This window comes from Lissotriton helveticus, chromosome 3_2 (assembly GCF_964261635.1).
Source record: "Lissotriton helveticus chromosome 3_2, aLisHel1.1, whole genome shotgun sequence".
NCBI lineage: Eukaryota > Metazoa > Chordata > Amphibia > Caudata > Salamandridae > Lissotriton > Lissotriton helveticus.
In genome coordinates this window covers 42,877,015-42,895,638 of record NC_136062.1, presented here as the reverse complement: position 1 = coordinate 42,895,638, position 18,624 = coordinate 42,877,015, and the positions used below count along the sequence as shown (strand labels likewise).

At 36.8% G+C, this 18,624-nt stretch overlaps 1 protein-coding gene across 1 annotated transcript; it reads right to left on the bottom strand.

The window, feature by feature from the left end:
• Positions 1 to 3,715: 3,715 nt before the first annotated feature.
• On the bottom strand, positions 3,716 to 18,365 carry LOC144826206 (uncharacterized). The gene is made up of 4 exons (XM_078684590.1): positions 18,335 to 18,365; positions 6,401 to 6,838; positions 5,034 to 5,249; positions 3,716 to 3,941 (listed from the first exon to the last, which is right to left on the bottom strand). The coding sequence occupies exons 2-4, from the start codon at positions 6,836 to 6,838 to the stop codon at positions 3,849 to 3,851; spliced, it is 747 nt and encodes a 248-aa protein (XP_078540716.1). The 5' UTR covers positions 18,335 to 18,365; the 3' UTR covers positions 3,716 to 3,848.
• Between the last annotated feature and the right edge of the window lie 259 nt (positions 18,366 to 18,624).

Sequence of the window (18,624 nt, the reverse complement as noted above, 5' to 3'; positions counted from 1 at the left end):
CAACCAGCGGCACACATCTTTGGATGCTCAAAGTGTTATGTTGGCGTGTCTCGTTGCATCAGCCTTTGTCCATTAAGAGTTTGCTATCCATACTTATACACCCTCCCCTTGAATGCTGCGACCACACAGGATCTGTTAGGTCTCAAATCAAGTTCCCTCAACCATTTTCGGTCTCATGCGCCCTCCCTTAGTGCTTGTGCACCACTGTAGCTTTTTATTAACGTCTCTTTCTGTCACCCTCGACGTGTCTTGTATGCTCACGATATGTGCAGGAGGGAGTCCCAATATTCTCAGTCCCTCTTACAGTTCTGTGATGTGGCGCATCTTGTTGTTATGCTCAAAACTTAGTCCAAATAGATATGTGGACCTGTATTTTATTTGGTCTGCGCGGAGTTTCGTGGTGATGGGCCTGAATTGCTGCCTCCTCGCCAGTGTCGCAGCGCTAGGTCTTGGTAGATGCTGCATCGGAATCCTTGAAAGAGGTCACCCTTTTTCCTAGCCTCCTGTAGAATAGCCTGCTTCACCTTAAGAAAGTGGAATTTGGCGAAATTGTCACGTGTATGGCGACAATCTCCAGCCACCTGGCACCCAACGCGGTTCTTTCGTTTTATCTTGATTTTGAGCTGCCGTGGGCTTGGAATCTCCGCAAAGAGTCCCTCAAGGAAGGCCTCCAAGTCTGGTCCCTCCGCTCCTTCCTCCAAGTCCCGAATTTGAATGTTATCTCTACAGGATCTATTTTCTAAATCCGCTGACTTCAGTAGGGCCAGGTGCTGTTGACTCTGGAGATCTTGTATCCTTTCTTGTGCGTCCGGGGCCCGCTTGTCCAGGTCCTGAGCTTCTAGATCAATAACTCTTGTGCTTACCGAGTCCACTTCCTGTTGGAGCATTGACATGCAGTAATTTAAGTCCGCTTTAAGTTGCTCAATAGAAGCTTTGATATCCTGGTTAAGCTCAGAGCGTAATTCTGTCTTAAATTCTCTCAAGGATGTCATCAAGTCCTCCTTCGTGAGGGGCATGGTGTTGGATGGTTCACCCTGATCTGGTTGTTGCCTTATCTCCGCAGGAGTAAAAAAGTTGGAAACTTTGTTTGTCTGGTGTTGTCAGCCATGGAAAGCACGCATCTCTCCACTCTCAAAGCTCTTCAGAGCCACTAGACGCCACCAGTGCAGGCACGACCCCGCTCTTCATTGAACTGGGCCAGGTATCCAATGTTATCTGTCCCCAGGGGACGAGTTCTTTGATTAAGTGGCCCAGTTCTGAGCAATGCCAGTGCTTGTTGATCATGGGGACTGCACGGTACCCAATTTCCTATGCATCACTCTTGCTGTCCTGTAATACTCGATACAGCAGGGGCATCTGAAGCATAGCCACCCCCATTCACAGGATCTTTGACAGAGAGCCGGCTGCCATTTTAGGGTCAGGCAAGGCTCAGTTTTGCTACAGTCTTCTAATCAGTGCCTATCTGCCCGGTGCCTTTGCTTCCCCCGCAGACCTCTGGCCAAAACCAGGTCGCTTAATCCTGTTGTGTTAAATAATCATGCAGGGGCGATCGAATTAATGTTCTTTTTCCTCTCTGCCCTATGATTTATTTGGCTATTAATTCGATGCCTATGTTCTTTGACACAATAATTTTCAAATCCGTAATTTCATGGCTCAAAAGGTGTGCTGGGAAACATTTCTCGTAAAATAACAGTTAGAAAGGCAATTTTTTGATTTTACACAATTTATCATGGTGGCATGATTTCTCCTATGGCAAAAGTGTTTGGCTCTGCCTTTGGAGTTTGTTATAAGCACCCAATACTTGCTGCTTGGTATAGTGGCCAACGTTAAACAATCACATTATTTTAGGAGTGTTCTTTCGTTTGCACATCTCATGGCCTTTTCCAAAGCAATTTTTTTCTCAATGAGTCTTAAAATACACCACTTGACAATTGTAAACAAGCATTTACAATGCAACGGTTTCGCCTTTCAAAAAGTTACAGCTATTGCCATTGTTTATGACAATTTTTTTGTATATGTTTGAAAACTGATGAGTAAATGGCATTGTTATTTATAATGACAATAGCTTAATGTGTTGCAATTGTGAGTATTGAATAGTTGTCATGTTAGTATAGAGTGAGTAGTATAGTTATTTTTGAGTTGAGTAGCAGAGTATTAGACAAGTAGTAGTAGTGAGTAGCGTAGAGACAGTATAGTTAGTTTGATAGTATAGAGTGATTAGTTTAGTGTGAGTAGAGAATTAGAAAGTGAATCTTTCATTAAGTATTAGTGAGTAGTAGTTAGTTAGAAAGTGCATAGTATAGTTTTTTTAGAGAGAGCATAGTAGAGTAGTGTGTTGTAGAGAATTATATTTAGTACTAGAGTAATAGTTTTTAATAAAAAGTGAGTAGTAGATATTATGAGTGAGTTGTGTAGTAGTATATTTATTATGGAGTATTGTGAATAGTGTAGTGCGAGTAGTAAGTGATGAATGTGTAGTAAGGAGTGAGTAGTGATAAGTGGAGTTAGTACTAGAGAGTATTAGTGAGTTTTGTAGTAGGGAGCATTAGAGTGAGTAGTATTAAGTTAAGAGTTGTAAATAGTGATTATTATATTGTAGAGAAGTGTGTGTATGGTTTACTAAATGTTTGTGGAGTACTTAGTAGAGTACACAAGAGAGTAGTATAGAGTATTATAGTGATCATATTTAAATGTGTAGTAAAGTGTTCTTAAATTCTGTAGAGTAAAGTGTGAATAGTAAAGTATCATTAGTAACGCAAGTAGTAAAGAGTTAGTATGAGCAAGTAGTAAATAGTGAGTATTAGTGTTAGTGAGTATGGTAGCGAGTAGTAGAATGAGTAGTATAGTTGTAAGTAGTGAGTAGTGAGTAGGAAGTGTTTCATAGAGTAAATAGTATAGAATGACTAGCAGAGTGAGTATTGTGTATTACAGTTGTAGAGTAAGTTGTAGAGTACTATAGGGAGTAGTTGAGAGTGTAGTTAATAGCAAGTAGTATAAAGTGAGTAGTATGGAGTGAGTAGTAAAGTGTGAGTAGTATTTGAGTAGTAAAGCGTGAGTAGTGGAGTGAGCAGTAGTGAGTATAGTAGCAGAGTAGTAGCATGAGAATTAGCATTATGAATTTTGTAATTAGTTAGTATTAGATAGTAGATATTTATTAGTAGAGTAAGTACAGAGTAGCAGATAGTGATTTTTAGAGTAAGTAGTCGAAAGTGATTAGTAGAGTGAGTAGGGAGTATTATAGAGTGGTAGACTAAGTACTAGAGGGAGTAGTAGAGAGTATAAGAGAGTGAGTAGTAAAGTGCAAGTAGCAAATATTTATTTGTAAAAAGCAATTGGTAGGTAGCTGTAAGCAAAATAAATCAGACAATTGTTGAGCACTTTACTGGAGGTTAGGTAATGTAAAACAGGCGTTGTTTTTAACTGGCAACAGGTAGATGTATTGCATTTGCAATGCAATAAGTCTGACATTTTGTGAATGAGAATACTAGGTACTCAACGCATGAGAGCAGTCATTTTTATATATATATATATATATAAAAAAGTAGAGGAATATATATTCATGTCGTTTATAAACAGTAATGAAAATATGTAACAAACAATAAGTTTAAGTTTTAAATCTTTTATTAAAGCAAATATATTTTACATTTTTCTTTGTGAAAGTTGCGTAGTGTACAATTGTTTAATCTTCAAGGATTTGAATGATGTATCCATTTTGGAATAGGACATTAACTGTTGTTGGCAGGTATTCAATGAGAGCTTCTGCAAAGTCGTCAATATCTGCTGGGATTTTTAAGTAGTCCATTAGTACTGAATTATTTATTTCAACAGATTGCAAATGTTCTGCATTTTCAATTTGTACTGTTATAGTACTTAGTTCTTGATTTGCAGTTTCCAGTCCATGTATTGTTATAGTAATTTTTTTCTTTTGGTGGTTCTATTTTCTGTGAAGGAAAAAGAAAAGTGTTACTTGAGAAATTTTCCTAAAAAATATTTTTCTTCTTTGAGCTAAAGGGAAAAATGATTGTTATATGCAGAGTTAAAACACGTTAATAACTAGAGAAGGTGATTTAGATAGCATAGATGAGACTAAACATATTTTACCAAATATACTGTTTACATATGACCTAACAAAACCTTTTTAAAAAGTATATATATTTTATAGATGTAGTTTAATAGTTTTTTTGTTAGAGAGTGCATAGTAGAGTTATTAGAGAGCACGTAGTAGAGGAGTTGAGTTATTAGTAGAGTGAGTAATAGAGTGAGTTGGGGAATTTTGTAAGTTGTAGAGGGAGTAGTAGAGATCTTCAGAGAGTGAGTATTAAAACTGCGAGTTTTAGGGCTGTAGTACTTATTAGTGTGTAGTAAAGAGTGAGTAGTAAACAGTAAGTAGTGCAGTGAGTTATAGTGAGTATTAGTGAGTACAGTAGTAGGGAGTAGTAGAACGAGTAGTATAAATTTAGAGTTGTAAATAGTGAGTAGCAGATAGTTGAGTTATTAGTAGAGTGTGAGTAGAGAGCAGTAGAAACTTAATAGAATAAGTAGTAGAGTTTGACTCAAATTGTGAGTAGTATTACTAGAGATTTGTTAAGTACATAGTAGAGTACTAGAGGGAGTAGTATAATGAGTTTTAGAGGGAATATTAAAGTGTGAGTAGTACAGTGTGAGCAGTAAAGTGTGAGTATGAAAGTGTGACTTCTAAAGTTTGAGTTGGAATCTGCGAGTAGTAAAGATTGAGTAGTAAAGAGTGAGTATTAAAGTGCGAGTTGTAAAGTGTTTGTAAAGTACAAGTAGTAAAATCTTAGTAGCAAACAGTAAGTAGTAAAGAGTAAGTAGTGGAGTAGTAGTAGAGTAGTTGAGTATTAGTTAGTATTGTAGTAGTGAGTATTTGAATGAGTAGTTAAGTTGTAGATAGTGAGTAGTAGATAGAGTTATTAGTAGAGTGTGTGTAGACTAGTAGAAAGTGATTAATAGAGTAAGTGGTAGAGACTGACTAGAAGAGTGAGTTATAAATATTGATTTGTACTTGTACTTACTTGAAATTGTGTATTCCGCGTTGTATTTAATATCTTCTGGCTATTGAATTCCTGCACAGTTAGGTGAGTCATTTTAATGTATGATCCAATTTTAACTGCAAAGTCTGCTGCATCTCTCCAAAGTGTTATTTTTATAGAGTCTGTTGTATCGTGAACGGTTATTGATTTCAGTTTCGTTTCTTGCCCTGCGATAAAGATAGTTTTTGTTTCTTCTACCTGTAAGATAAAGAAAAATATTTATATCATGGTTTTTGTATTTTTTAGATGGTGTATTGTTGAGAGTGTGTTTTTGTAAGTAATTAAAATATGAAATTTAGAAATAGCAGAGTGTGGGTGTTAAACAGTGTGGGCACAAAAGATTGTGGACGTGAAAGAGTGTGGGTGAAATAGCGAGTGTGAAAGAGCGAGTTTGAAAGAGTGTGTGTGAAAGAGTGTGTGTGAAAGAGTGTGTGTGAAAGAGTGTGTGTGAAAGAGTGTGTGTGAAAGAGTGTGTGTGAAAGAGTGTGTGTGAAAGAGTGAGAGTGTGTGAAAGAGTGAGAGTGTGTGAAAGAGTGAGAGTGTGTGAAAGAGTGAGAGTGTGTGAAAGAGTGAGAGTGTGTGAAAGAGTGAGTGTGTGAAAGAGTGAGTGTGTGAAAGAGTGAGTGTGTGAAAGAGTGAGTGTGTGAAAGAGTGAGTGTGTGAAAGAGTGAGTGTGTGAAAGAGTGAGAGTGTGTGAAAGAGTGAGAGTGTGTGAAAGAGTGAGAGTGTGTGAAAGAGTGAGAGTGTGTGAAAGAGTGAGAGTGTGTGAAAGAGTGAGAGTGTGTGAAAGAGTGAGAGTGTGTGAAAGAGTGAGAGTGTGTGAAAGAGTGAGAGTGTGTGAAAGAGTGAGAGTGAGTGAAAGAGTGAGAGTGAGTGAAAGAGTGAGAGTGAGTGATAGAGTGTGAGCAATAGAGTGTGTGAGGGTGAAAGAGCGAGTGGGGGTGAAAGAGCGAGTGGGGGTGAAAGAGCGAGTGGGGGTGAAAGAGCGAGTGGGGGTGAAAGAGCGAGTGGGGGTGAAAGAGCGAGTGGGGGGGAAAGAGCGTGTGGGGGTGAAAGAGCGTGTGGGGGTGAAAGAGCGTGTGGGGGTGAAAGAGCGTGTGGGGGTGAAAGAGCGTGTGGGGGTGAAAGAGCGTGTGGGGGTGAAAGAGCGTGTGGGGGTGAAAGAGCGTGTGGGGGTGAAAGAGTGGGGGGTGAAAGAGTGGGGGGTGAAAGAGTGGGGGGTGAAAGAGTGTAGGGGTGAAAGAGTGTGGTGGTAAAAGAATGTAGGAGTGTGTGTGAGTGGGTGGGTGTGTGCGAGAGGGTTGTGTGATAGTGTGTGTGAAAATAGGTTTACTTAGTAATGAACGTACCTCCGATATAGTTCCAGATATACTCATTAATGTGCGTAAATTTGCTTCTTTTACAGTTTTTATCGGCGAAATTGGTGGAGCAGGCGGTTGTAATATATATTCTGCCTCTTGCTTAATTTCCAGAGGAATAGTTAAGGGTGCTATTCTGGAGATCTTGGTTTGCTTTGTTAGGATTACTACATTGTTTTTTGTTAAAAAATTGCGAATAATAATTGCATGTCCTTCTTTTGTTTGTTGGTACAATTCTTCATTATAGCAAGTCCCTTTAATTGAAGCACTTTGATCAGCTAAAGCAAGATGATATAATACTTTACTTTCTTGTTTTGCGTTCTTATAGTTCGTTTTTGACGAACATTTCACTATGTTAGCACGGATATATTTTTGATATAGTTTGCTTTCTTCCTGTTGTGCTTGCTTAAGTTCTTGTATGGAAATCATCTGAAATGAGAGTAAATGTTAGTACACATTCTGTTTATACATTTTTTCCCTTTTGTAATTACCTGGAAGAAAAGCATATGTTAAAGGATACTTTTTTGCATATTAAACTGCTATCCATAATGCTTTGTGATCACTATAATATGATTCTATTATACCATAGTGCATTAAATCTACATTACTATAGATATGATCTAGTGTTGAATTGTAGTCTGTTGTGTATTCTTGTATTTTTTGTTGACATTGAAATTGTTCTATCATATATTCTAATAGTAATGTTGCATTTTGTGACACTTGTGTTAAATCTATGTTGAAGTCTCCCATGATTACATATTTATAATCTGGATAAAAGTTTATTATTGAAGTTAACACTTGTAATAGTGTCTGTAGACGCACATGTGGTGGCTTGTATGGTATAACAAATAAGTAGTCACAATCATTAAGATGCAGAGTAAAATATAAAATGTCAATTTCGTGTTGTGTTTCATATATTGGCAGTAAGAAAATACTTTTTCTGTAATAAATGGCTATTCCATGTTTGGTTTGCTGATTGTTAAATTTATCAAATATGAGCAGATGATATTGTTCCATCAAGAAATTATTGGTATCTGCTTTTCTAGTTGTGTTTATTTCAGTGAGGCATATAATATCACTATGCATGATATTTTGGTCAGCTTTAATAGCAGTGTAATTTTTTTGCAAGGACCTTATGTTATGCACAATAATATTACACTGTTGGCTATACTTTTCTAATTGTGGTACTGATATTTGCAATTGCATGTTTGTCCGCAAGCGTGTCATTTCTTCATCTACTTTTGGATGTACAACTATTTTGTCTGGCCGAAAGTTTTTAATATATATGTTGTCTAAAGATTTAGCTCTGCTTAAAGCTACATAATGCAAATGATGTACTTTGCTATTGTTAAAGTGGATGTAAAGGGGTTCAATAGTTTCTCCTTGTGTCCTATGTATAGTACGTGCTGATGGTTGTCGCAATGGGAATTGCTTGCGTATAATTGTTATATATTTCTGTGTAAATTGAAAATGCCGTGTTATAGCATGAATTGGTGTCCAATGCGACTTAATGTTACTGTGATATATGTGTCTATTTTCTTGCCTTGTTAATTTGCCAACAGTTTCTTTATCAAAATTAATCCATATTACATGTGGGTAGTTATTAATAGCTTCTACAAATTCCACTATACCTGTTGCACCATTTGTTAATCCATCATTAACATTTATATTGCTAGTTAAATCATATCTTAATTGTAGTGCAATATGTAATATGAATGGCAAGCCCATTGTTTTTGTTGTGTCTGTGGGTAATTGTACTAGTATTTTTTGTTTGACTACTTCACTTAGGTCTGATGCAACTGTATCTATCGCTGTTGCTGTGTAAACTGGGTATTGTGTCATATGTTCCAATAAAACTGCACTATTAATATTATTAACCTCATTGTTAGTTCCCATAATATAAGGAATAGTTTTTATAATGTTTTTGGGTGGTTCTAATTCTCGTGTTTGTATCTGTATTATGTCTTCATTAGTTTGTTTCCCTTCTCTTAATCTGTTTAGTAGTTCAGCAAATGGCAAGTCATTTAGTTGTCTCATTATTTTTGTTAACTCAAATAACTTAAAATGTGTCTGCCATAAATTGGTACTTACTGGCTTGTATGAATGGTTTGGATTTTGAAATATGTATGTGTCAAATACTGGTTTTAATTGGTAAAAATCTCCAATTGCTAAAATGGATATTCCGCCAAAAGGGAGATTAGACATTTTTATTTCTTGTAATCTATTATGTATGAAATTGAATACATTAGCCCCAACCATTGAAATTTCATCAATTATTAGCAATTTAAGATGCATTAGCTGACTCTGTAGTGTACTCCTATTCTCATGAGTTAGCTGTTTATAAGTTAGTGTTTGTTAAACAGGTATTTTAAAGGTACTATGTAGAGTCTTGCCATGAATGTTATGTGCTGCTTTGCCTGTTGGAGCTGTAAGTAATACATATATGTTATCTGGATTTTCTCCTGCTTTTGTATTGTAGTAACGTATTAATGTTTGGTAAAGTGCTGTAATAAGGAAGCTTTTGCCTACTCCTGCTCCGCCTGTACAAAATGTGTAGCAAGGTATTTCTTTTGTTTTCACCCAATGCAAGTGATGATATATAAAGTTAAGTTGTTCTGCTGTAAGATTTTGCATCATGCTGTTATATTGTTCATCTGGCATTATATTATTTGTTAGTGCTTCTTCTATAGTTGTACTTCTAATGCCTAAATCAAATGATAGGTCATATAATGGCTGTTCATTATCTTGGACTTCAGAGGCTATGTTGTCATCTGTTTCTACATCTATTGGTATAAGGAATGGATCTAATATACCGTTTTCATTGCTATTAGTTGTTATTGGTTTAATATGCTTATTATACTTATTATGATTAGAGTCAACTGTGTTTTTAACTTGTAGATATTGCTCATAATAATTTGTCTTATTATTAATTATTTGATTTTCTTGTCGCCATGGGTAATAAAGCATTAACAATTCTCTATAGTAATTTTCAGAGTCATTTTTGGGGTTAAATCTGCAGTAGCTAATTACTCTGTGCTTTTTTCTTTTTATATAGTCTGTTTGATCTTGTAAATTAATCTCAAGTTCTTCTTCATCTGAGCTATGAAAGTTATTTTCAGTAAGGAAATTGTCATGCCCGGTTTCTTGTTTTTTATTACATTTCTTCTTTTCATTATATATAGATGCATAGTCAGCTAATGTACATGTTTCTAATGATTCAGGGCGTTTGCTGTACTTTACAATAATATTATCATAATGTATTTTACAAGATTCATCTGGTAACAAATTTATTGTTTCTATGTCTTTTAATAAGTACATACGCTTTTCTGTAGGATTTGTATTAATAAATACAAAAGATCTTGAACTTTTCCTTAAAGGAATTTGAAGTATAAGATAGGCTGCTTCTTGTGCACTTATTTCTGTACAGTTTAAAAATGTGTTACCTATATGCTTAAGTTGTTCTTTAATACTTGGATTGTGATGTACTTCTTTCGCAGCTTGAGCAATTAATTTGCTCATTCCTCGCTGTGATTTACTAATATATGAAACAACATATACAGCACATGCATATGCATCTAAGATATATTGGATATCTATATTTGCTTGCCATGCTTGCAAAATAATAGGATTGTAGTTATTAATAAAGCATTCAGCTGGTGCCCTTTTTAGAAAAATAGTATTTTTTTGTATAATAGATTGTATACATAAAGTATATTGTTTTAAATCTAGTTGCATTGAACCTAAAAATTGATCAAAAGTATAATTTGGGAATTCTTGGGTGTTCATAGTTAAATGTAGTACTTCAATTTGTTGTAAGAGTTCTTTATCTGTTTTGTCTAGTTCTATTGGTTCAAGTATAAAAGTTTCAGGCATTGGATATCTTGGATAATGATATTTGCATGTTCTTTTATGTTTGATACGGCAGTTTTTTGTATGGCCGTGTCTTTGTAGGGGTATTAAAGACTCTATAGCTGGATCTTGCGATTTTGCACATGTAACATACTTATTTATAAAAGTAGTGACTTCATTGACATCAGAACTTTCATATAGTGGAGCATTTTCTATCCATATTATAGCATGTATATGTGGTGATCCACGTTGTTGGAATTCCACTCTATAAAAGTAATCAATAATCTTGCCAATTGGATTACTTTCATGCAATAAAATGCAATTAAATAATTTCCTAACTTGGAAGTCAAAATGTCTTGCACATGTAATGGGATTTTGCTGTATTAATTTGCATTTTGTTTCCCATGACATATTTTCAAATTCTTCTTTTGTGCATTCTGGTCTTTTTTCTATTCTCAATAAAATGTTAATTAAGTGATACCATTTAGTTTCTGCAGCTGATAACGTTAAAAAAAAGTTGGTAATCCTAATTGTCTAATCATAGCAAATAGGTCTTTTTTGCATTGCTCCCAATATGGTGGTGAACTACGTATTTTTTTAAGTATTTTGTACCCTTCATTATATTGTAAAATGGTGTCTAATTTATCTTTTATGTCTTTTGCAGTTATTATGTTCCCATTATTAAAGTATTTTCTAAGAGAGATAAAGATGTTGCTCTGTATTTGTTTAATGTGCAATGCTTTTAATTTAAAGAAAAGATTACTTATAGACTTTGCTACTCTTAGATCATTACTTCTTACTTCTAATTGACAAATTGTACTGTAATGTATTGGTACATGCCTTTCTTTATTAGTTGGCCTTCGTTTCCCGCAAAATATAGTTGGGAAAGCTAAATATTCTGAATCTTTGTCTTCATACAAGCCTCTTGGTGTGTTATATTCTGCAGGTGCTAAACTTAAAATATTATTTGTTTCAGTAGTAATTGTTTCATTATCTAACATAGTATCTAAATTCCCTGCTGCAATGTTGTCTGAAGAATCTGATGTATTATTTGTATCTGAAGTCTCATTACAAGGGTCTATATTTTGTGGTGTGTAATCCCAATCAGGGTTAGCAGTTATTCCATATTCTTGAAACATACTGCTAGTAGTCGCCAAATATAAAGCTGCACGTTTTACTTTGTTTGGTCTAACATTTTCAAAATGTGTATAAGATTTATAACTTAATTTTCTTTTTAATTTTATTCGAATTGTCATGTTGTCATTTATTTGCCTTGGTAAAACAGTTACAGTTGTCATAACATCTGCAGGTACATTTACTACTGCACCTCTTAGAGACTTTTGAAATCCACGTGGTAAGGTTCTAATTTGTAAAAAAGGTATTCTTGGTGATACTAATCTTTCTTCTAAGTTATGCAAGTGTAAGGCTGCTGGGATATCTGGAAATGTATTCCCATTATAAACTGAACATGGTGGTATTTTGTCCTTACAAATATAAGTGTAGCATGTTTGGCATATCTCATCTGTTGTGTATTTGCTAATGTTACATTCTATGAATTTTAGCCGCTTACTAATATTATGTGTTTTTTGTAGACTTTGCTTATGCCATAGTTGATTGCAAATAGTGCAAGTGTACTCAGGGCCATATTTTATTTCTGCATGAAAGATATTAATTATGTAATTTGTTGTTTGAACTGTAATATTTCTAGTATTATCCAGTGCATTTCCTCTGTTTTGTGTATGTTTTCTTTTTCTATTACTGATATTTACTAGAACTTGTATTGTACTTCTTTGACTTTATGATTCAGCATCAGGTGTGAATGTGTTTGTTATTATATCAGTATTGCTAATAGCTATTTGTGAAGCCAAATTGCTGTGTGTTGTTAAATGCAGTCCTTTGGCTTGACTATTGCTACTTTGTGTGTTTATAATTGTATTTTCTACTTGTAAGTTTGTTGATGAAATATGTGGCAATGCATTTAGAGATATCGGTGTTGTATGGACATATATGTTTTTTCTAGACTTAAGTTTTCCCTCTCTATGGTTTCGTTGTGTTATTTGTAGCGATATTTTGCTAATTGTCTTTATTTTAACTGTAGTTAATTGTAAAGTTATACTTATTGGATTTGTTATGTTTTCTGTATCAGCTAACTGTACGATGTATTCCATAATTAGATTAATAGAGTCAATTGGTATAGCAATACATGTTCCATTAGGATGAGGTATTGCTTTTTCATTTTGGCTATGTGAATCAAATATAAAGTATGCATGTATAGTTTTAAATACAGAAATTGTATATCTACCTATACAGATTAACACCCCAGTATGTGAAGTAATTGTTGAAGTTAATATTGATATAAATTTCCTATGTAAAATTTGTGCTGATTTTGTCATCTCGTCTATAAAGCATTTTTTTAACTTAATTGAATATATTATGCCATTGCTATTGATGTAATTTGGTAAATTTTGGGGTAGCATACAATGTTGTTCATTATCAGAGTGCATTTCTGTGTATAAAGCATCTCCGAGATTCATAATACAATGTAAATCTACACTATCCCAAGTATATGCTGGTTTACAGTAGTTCTGTAGAATAGCAAATATACTATTTGGTATAGAATGTGCATATTGAATACTATTTGCAATATGTGTATTTGTTTGCTGTTTTTGTGTGTTATTTACAAAATGCATTTTTTGTTGTGCTTGTACTAAAATATGTGCATCTATGTTAGTACTATTTGTGTCTGTTTGCCTGTTGTACAATGTGCTATTGTTTATACTTTCTGCTACTATTATATCATTACTTTCAGTAATCGGGTTATATGTATGATCAAAATTACCTGTATATGTGTTGGTATGTAAAGTACTTGTTGATGTTGTCGGTTGTTGTACATTTATGTTTGTGCTATCAATATGTTGTCTTTCTGTGTTGCACTGAAGTGTTTTCTTAAGTATACTTGCATATGTGTTAGTAGACGTACTCTCTTGTGGTGTACTAGTATATTGTGTTGTACTTATGTTCTTCTTGTTAGTGTTAGCCATATTCTTAGGTGTTGGAGTTAAAAGCGTATTGCAATATATACTAGTACTAGGAGTATTATCTAAAGATGGTAATGGCTGTTTCACATTACAAACTGTATTTGCTTTAGATTTAGCTTCCCGAATGATATTTTTTGCCGTTGCTATACGTGTTTGAAATGCCTGTGTAAAAAAATTTGGACATGCTTTAGTAGAATACACATAAAGCGCTTTGTGTGCTACTGAATTCCTATTTTGTTCATTAATGGCTATTGCTCTTCTAAGTGAATGTTTTTTAATTGTACTTAGTTGTATTGGAGTTAATTCATATGGTACGCAATTACTATTTTGTTTCTTTAGACTATGTGCTAGATTTGTGATGTACTCTATAAGTTTTTCAAATATGAACTGTATAGTAATACATGTTCCATTTGGGTGAGGCATTCCAGTGTTATCACGACTATGTGAGTCAAATACAAAGTATGAATCGTTATTTTTGAAAATGGATATTACATACATATCCATGCAAATCAAAACACCCGAGTTCAAATTAAGTTCAGCTTGTAATACTGTTTGCAAATTTGGAAAAGATGGGTCAAATTGTTGTAATATGTCCCCATAAGAAGGTTCCTTAAGCTTAAGCGAATAGATAATGCTATTGTGTTCTATGAAATTTGGTAAATCATCTGGGTGCATAAGTTGTTCTTTATTAATAGAATGCATATCTGTATATAAAGCATCACCTAAGTCCATAATGTAATGTAAATCTTCTTTAGTCCATGTATTTACAACTTTGTAATAGTTGTGTATAATTGCAAAAGTACTGTTTGGCAAACATTGGTTTCCTCTTGAATTAGCTGAAAATTTGTAATGGCCTTGATGATAATCTGCTGGCAGTATTTGCATCATATTTATTGTAATACAGGTAATATTTCTTAATTAAACTAATCTAATATTTTAAGTCTTAAGTCTAATTATTTTTACCTGTGGCGTAGTATTCTACATTTTTTTATATTTTTTATCAATATTTATTTGGTTATATGTGAAGATAAAGCAAATACTAAGCTACCTTTTTTAAGTTATGTTTTGCAATGGAATTTTAAATCAATGGTGTTTAGCTGTATTTTTTGATTAGTTGTTTAAAAACAAGGGTTTAATAAGGATAGATATACATTTGATCTAGATATAGAGGATTGTAGTCCTCTGTTGATGTCGACTGAGAGGCGTAACCTTTGTACGAAATTACCTATATTAAGTGTACCGGTTTTTAGGTTTCGCTGGAGGGCGGAGCTCTTAGCTCCGCCTCCAGAGAAATCTCTTGATTTCCAGTAAGGAGAATGGAATACGCCCCCCTGTCCCATTGGCTAGCTCCATAAATGGAGGCTAGCCATTGGAACAGAGATCTGTCCGTCAAGGCCGGACCAGATTCGGGGGCGTTCCCGAGATTTTTTCCCAGGGCGGAGTTACGTTTTTTCCGTTCCCTCCCCTTTTTGGCGACGTCACGCGACGTTCTGCTTTCACCTTCCTGCTCCGGCCGTCTTCTGCGTCTCTCCTCCCCCTTTCCCGCCCCCTCCCGCAGTCAGTCCGAAGCGCTGTGCTTCCCCCTGAGCGCTTTTTGTGCACAGCCGTTTTGGCCGTGAAAATCACCGCCGCAGCCCCGGGGCCGTGGAGAAGCCGAGGGAACCACCGCTGACGTCACCCGGGAGCCGCGCTGCCATTGGTTCAGGCTGCGGGAGGCTCGCCGGGTGACCTGCGCGGTGATTGGCTGCTGGAGTGAGGAGAAACCAGGAAGCGGACGGGAGGCCACCCCGCGCTCCTGCCGGGAAGAAGAAGGAACCGTCCTCCGGCGAGGCTCTCCCGAGGAGAGAGCCCTGCCACCGTCACCCAGAAGAGCCCAGTGGAGAGGAGCCGCCGCCGCCTCAGACAACCGGTGAGTGCGGGCGGGCTGGCTCCTGGTCGACGGCTCTATCTGCCTTATGCTTGCCCGGGGCCGTGGAGAAGCCGAGGGAACCACCGCTGACGTCACCCGGGAGCCGCGCTGCCATTGGTTCAGGCTGCGGGAGGCTCGCCGGGTGACCTGCGCGGTGATTGGCTGCTGGAGTGAGGAGAAACCAGGAAGCGGACGGGAGGCCACCCCGCGCTCCTGCCGGGAAGAAGAAGGAACCGTCCTCCGGCGAGGCTCTCCCGAGGAGAGAGCCCTGCCACCGTCACCCAGAAGAGCCCAGCGGAGAGGAGCCGCCGCCGCCTCAGACAACCGGTGAGTGCGGGCGGGCTGGCTCCTGGTCGACGGCTCTATCTGTCTTATGCTTGCTCCGATTCAAGGGCGTTTTTGCGTTTTCTTCTCCTTCACAAATCCTGTCTTTTTCAAGTTTGCTGATATTGAGAACTAGGCTTTGTACATTTGCCACCACTTGCTGTTAATCCGAAACTGAAAGCACGTTCCTGCTCTGGGCTTCCTGCTGTCTACGGAGCCCATCCCGTCTTCGTGCTCGAGCCTGTCTAAAAGAGCCAGATGTAACCTTTCAAAGTACACCATCTTTGAAAGAGCCCCTTTTCTGGTTACTGAAAAGCTGACAAGCTACACATTGGAGAAAATCCCTAACTTTTAGTGTAATTACACAGGATAGTGTTTGTGGATATCTGAGGGAGGCCGGAATATTCCTCCTTTTTTGTGCTCTACCTAGACTCCCGAAGTAGCTGAGGTTGCGCTGTTCAAAGCCTGGTTTCAGAGCAGGGCATAATCTGGGTAGGGTTGACTTGGCAAACAGATATACACCCGTTTGTTGCGATATACAGAGATGCTGAGGAAATAGCAGGCCTGCAGTATGTATGACAGGAGGAATACAATACCTACATGCTAAAAAGGCGTTCAGATGTCATAGTGAGTGGAATGACAGTGTGTACAATAAGGTTAATGATGGTGCCAGCCGAAGAAATGCTGAGATGGGTAGGCATGTAAGGCAAGCAGGGAGCTGAGAAAAGGGGTAACGCTACACTGTCAGATACTCAGTAGGGGATAAACATTGAAACTGTACCGACATGGTGATGGATATTTTGGGTTGACGTAAATGTGTATGGGTTAAAAGAAAACTGGACGGAAGATTCACCTAAGAAGAGAGGAGGAAGAGTCTGCACGCACAGGCTCGGGCACAGGTAGTGGGTGCCTGCGTTTGCAAAGAAGCTGTTTTTTTTTCTTTTCAAGGGTGGTTTTAAAAAGTGAAAAGGAGGGTAATTCGCCATATATAAAGACACCTTTCACATTTTAGGACTATTGGTAGGGAAGCATCTGAAAAATATGGTAGAAATATTGAGCAGTCTCTTGGTGGAAAATACCTCGAAGCAATTATCTGTTATGGGCATATAAAGAATTGTAATTTATTTAGGGCACACTTCTTCCTCCATGTTAGTTCTTCCATACTAGTTTTCTTGGGTCGCAACTGACATCCTCGAGTTAACAAGAATCTTTTATCAAACTGGAAGTAAATGAGAAACAAGCATTTACAATGCAACGGTTTCGCCTTTGGAAAAGTTAGAGCTATTAGCAATGTAAAAGACAATGCCATTTATTTATCTGTTTTCAAAACCAACACATAAATACAAATTTTGTCATTTACAATGCCAATAGCTCAAACTTTTCCAAAGGCGAAACCTTTGCATTGTAAATGCTTGTTTCATGTGTAAACACACTGACGAAGGCCTAGTGCTGAAACGTGTCTGTGGCATACTTGTAGTTAATAAACTACCGTGTGAGCAAGATACCCCCGAGTGCTGTCATTTCTTTCCCGGGACCCTGGGATGGTGAAGAGCGCAATATATATATATATATATATATATATATATATATATATATATATATATATATATATATTTTACAGTTGTTTAGCAGGCAACTAAATTTAAAGGTAAGTAGGCAAATTTTATATTGTTAATGGTTTTTTTTGGGCTTTTAAGTAGTAAGCTTAGAGGTATTGCTTAGATAATCAAACTTGGTATTTATTTTGTATATATATCTACTCTGTTTTTTATAGTTACAGGTTGTTAAATGAAGGAAACTGGTAGTTTTACCTTGATTTTTTTTCCCAAACAATTTGCAACGTTTGATAATACAAAACAATTGTCAATCCAGGGAATGAAAATTATATATATGTTATTTACAGTAGTTTTGCAGTGAACTAAAATGAAAGGTAAATGGGAAATGTCTATATTAGGCTAATGGTTCGTTTTTGGCCTTTTAAGTAGTAACCTTTTGATGTATTGCTTATATAATGAAACTTGTTATAGTAGCTATATTTTCTACTTATTTATATTTTATAATATATCTATACTACTATTATGAAGAGAGAACGTGCACCTTTGAGCCAGGTAAACTCGAAAACTACACCACCAATCTGAACACCCAAGACATCTAAGAAAACCTCAGGGCAAGCATAAGGACTTAGGCTACAAAAAAAAAAAAAAAAACATTGTTTAAAATATTTACAAATAAAAATAAAGTAGTCCCTTGCAAGTAGCGCCAGCCACAACGTATGCGTGAGGGGAGTAGCGTTGTTCACGAGCCAACAGGAAGAGCGAGGACATGAGGAGCGTCTGCGTGAGGGGAGAAGCAGAGTTCACCAACAACAGCAATACGGGAGAACATGAGCGCTGGGAGGAGCGGAGGAGCGATGAGAAGCGGAGGAGCAGTGGCAGCGCGGGGAGGTAAGTCGGGACCTGGGGGGTGGGTTCAAAAGCCAGGGCGGGAGGCGCGAGGCGCTATGCGCAATGTCGGGGCAGCAGGCAGCGGGCTCAAGGCGGGAGGCGGGAGGCAGTATAGCCAATGTCGGGGCGGAAGGCGGGAGGCGGGACGAATGCGGAGTAGGCAATGTTGGGGGGGTACACAGAGGCTTAAATTGCTACCCCCAGCCCCTTTCTGCCCCAAGCAACGCTGGGGCGGGCTGCTAGTATATATAATAAAATGTATATTTAGTTTTAATATATATGTACTCTCTTGATATTGGTTAAGCGATTTCTATACTTACAAGTGGCTAAATAAACAAAAAAACAATACAGAGACTTTTACCTTGATTTTTCATAAAGATTACCAATGTCCGATATTAAAGAAAGAATTGGCAACCTAGGAAAGAATGAAAACAAAAACAAGCATTAAGAATGAGTTTACATTTTTTATAAAAAAAAGTAGGTGTATGTTAATAAAGAATGCAAGTATATAAAAGTGTTTTGCAAAGAGTATTTATAATAATGCATAAGTATGAATGAAAAGTGTATTACAGTAAGTTTGTAAGAATAATGTAGTACAGTATGTAGTACAGTATATACTATAGTGTATGTTAAGTTTGTATTAAACATTGT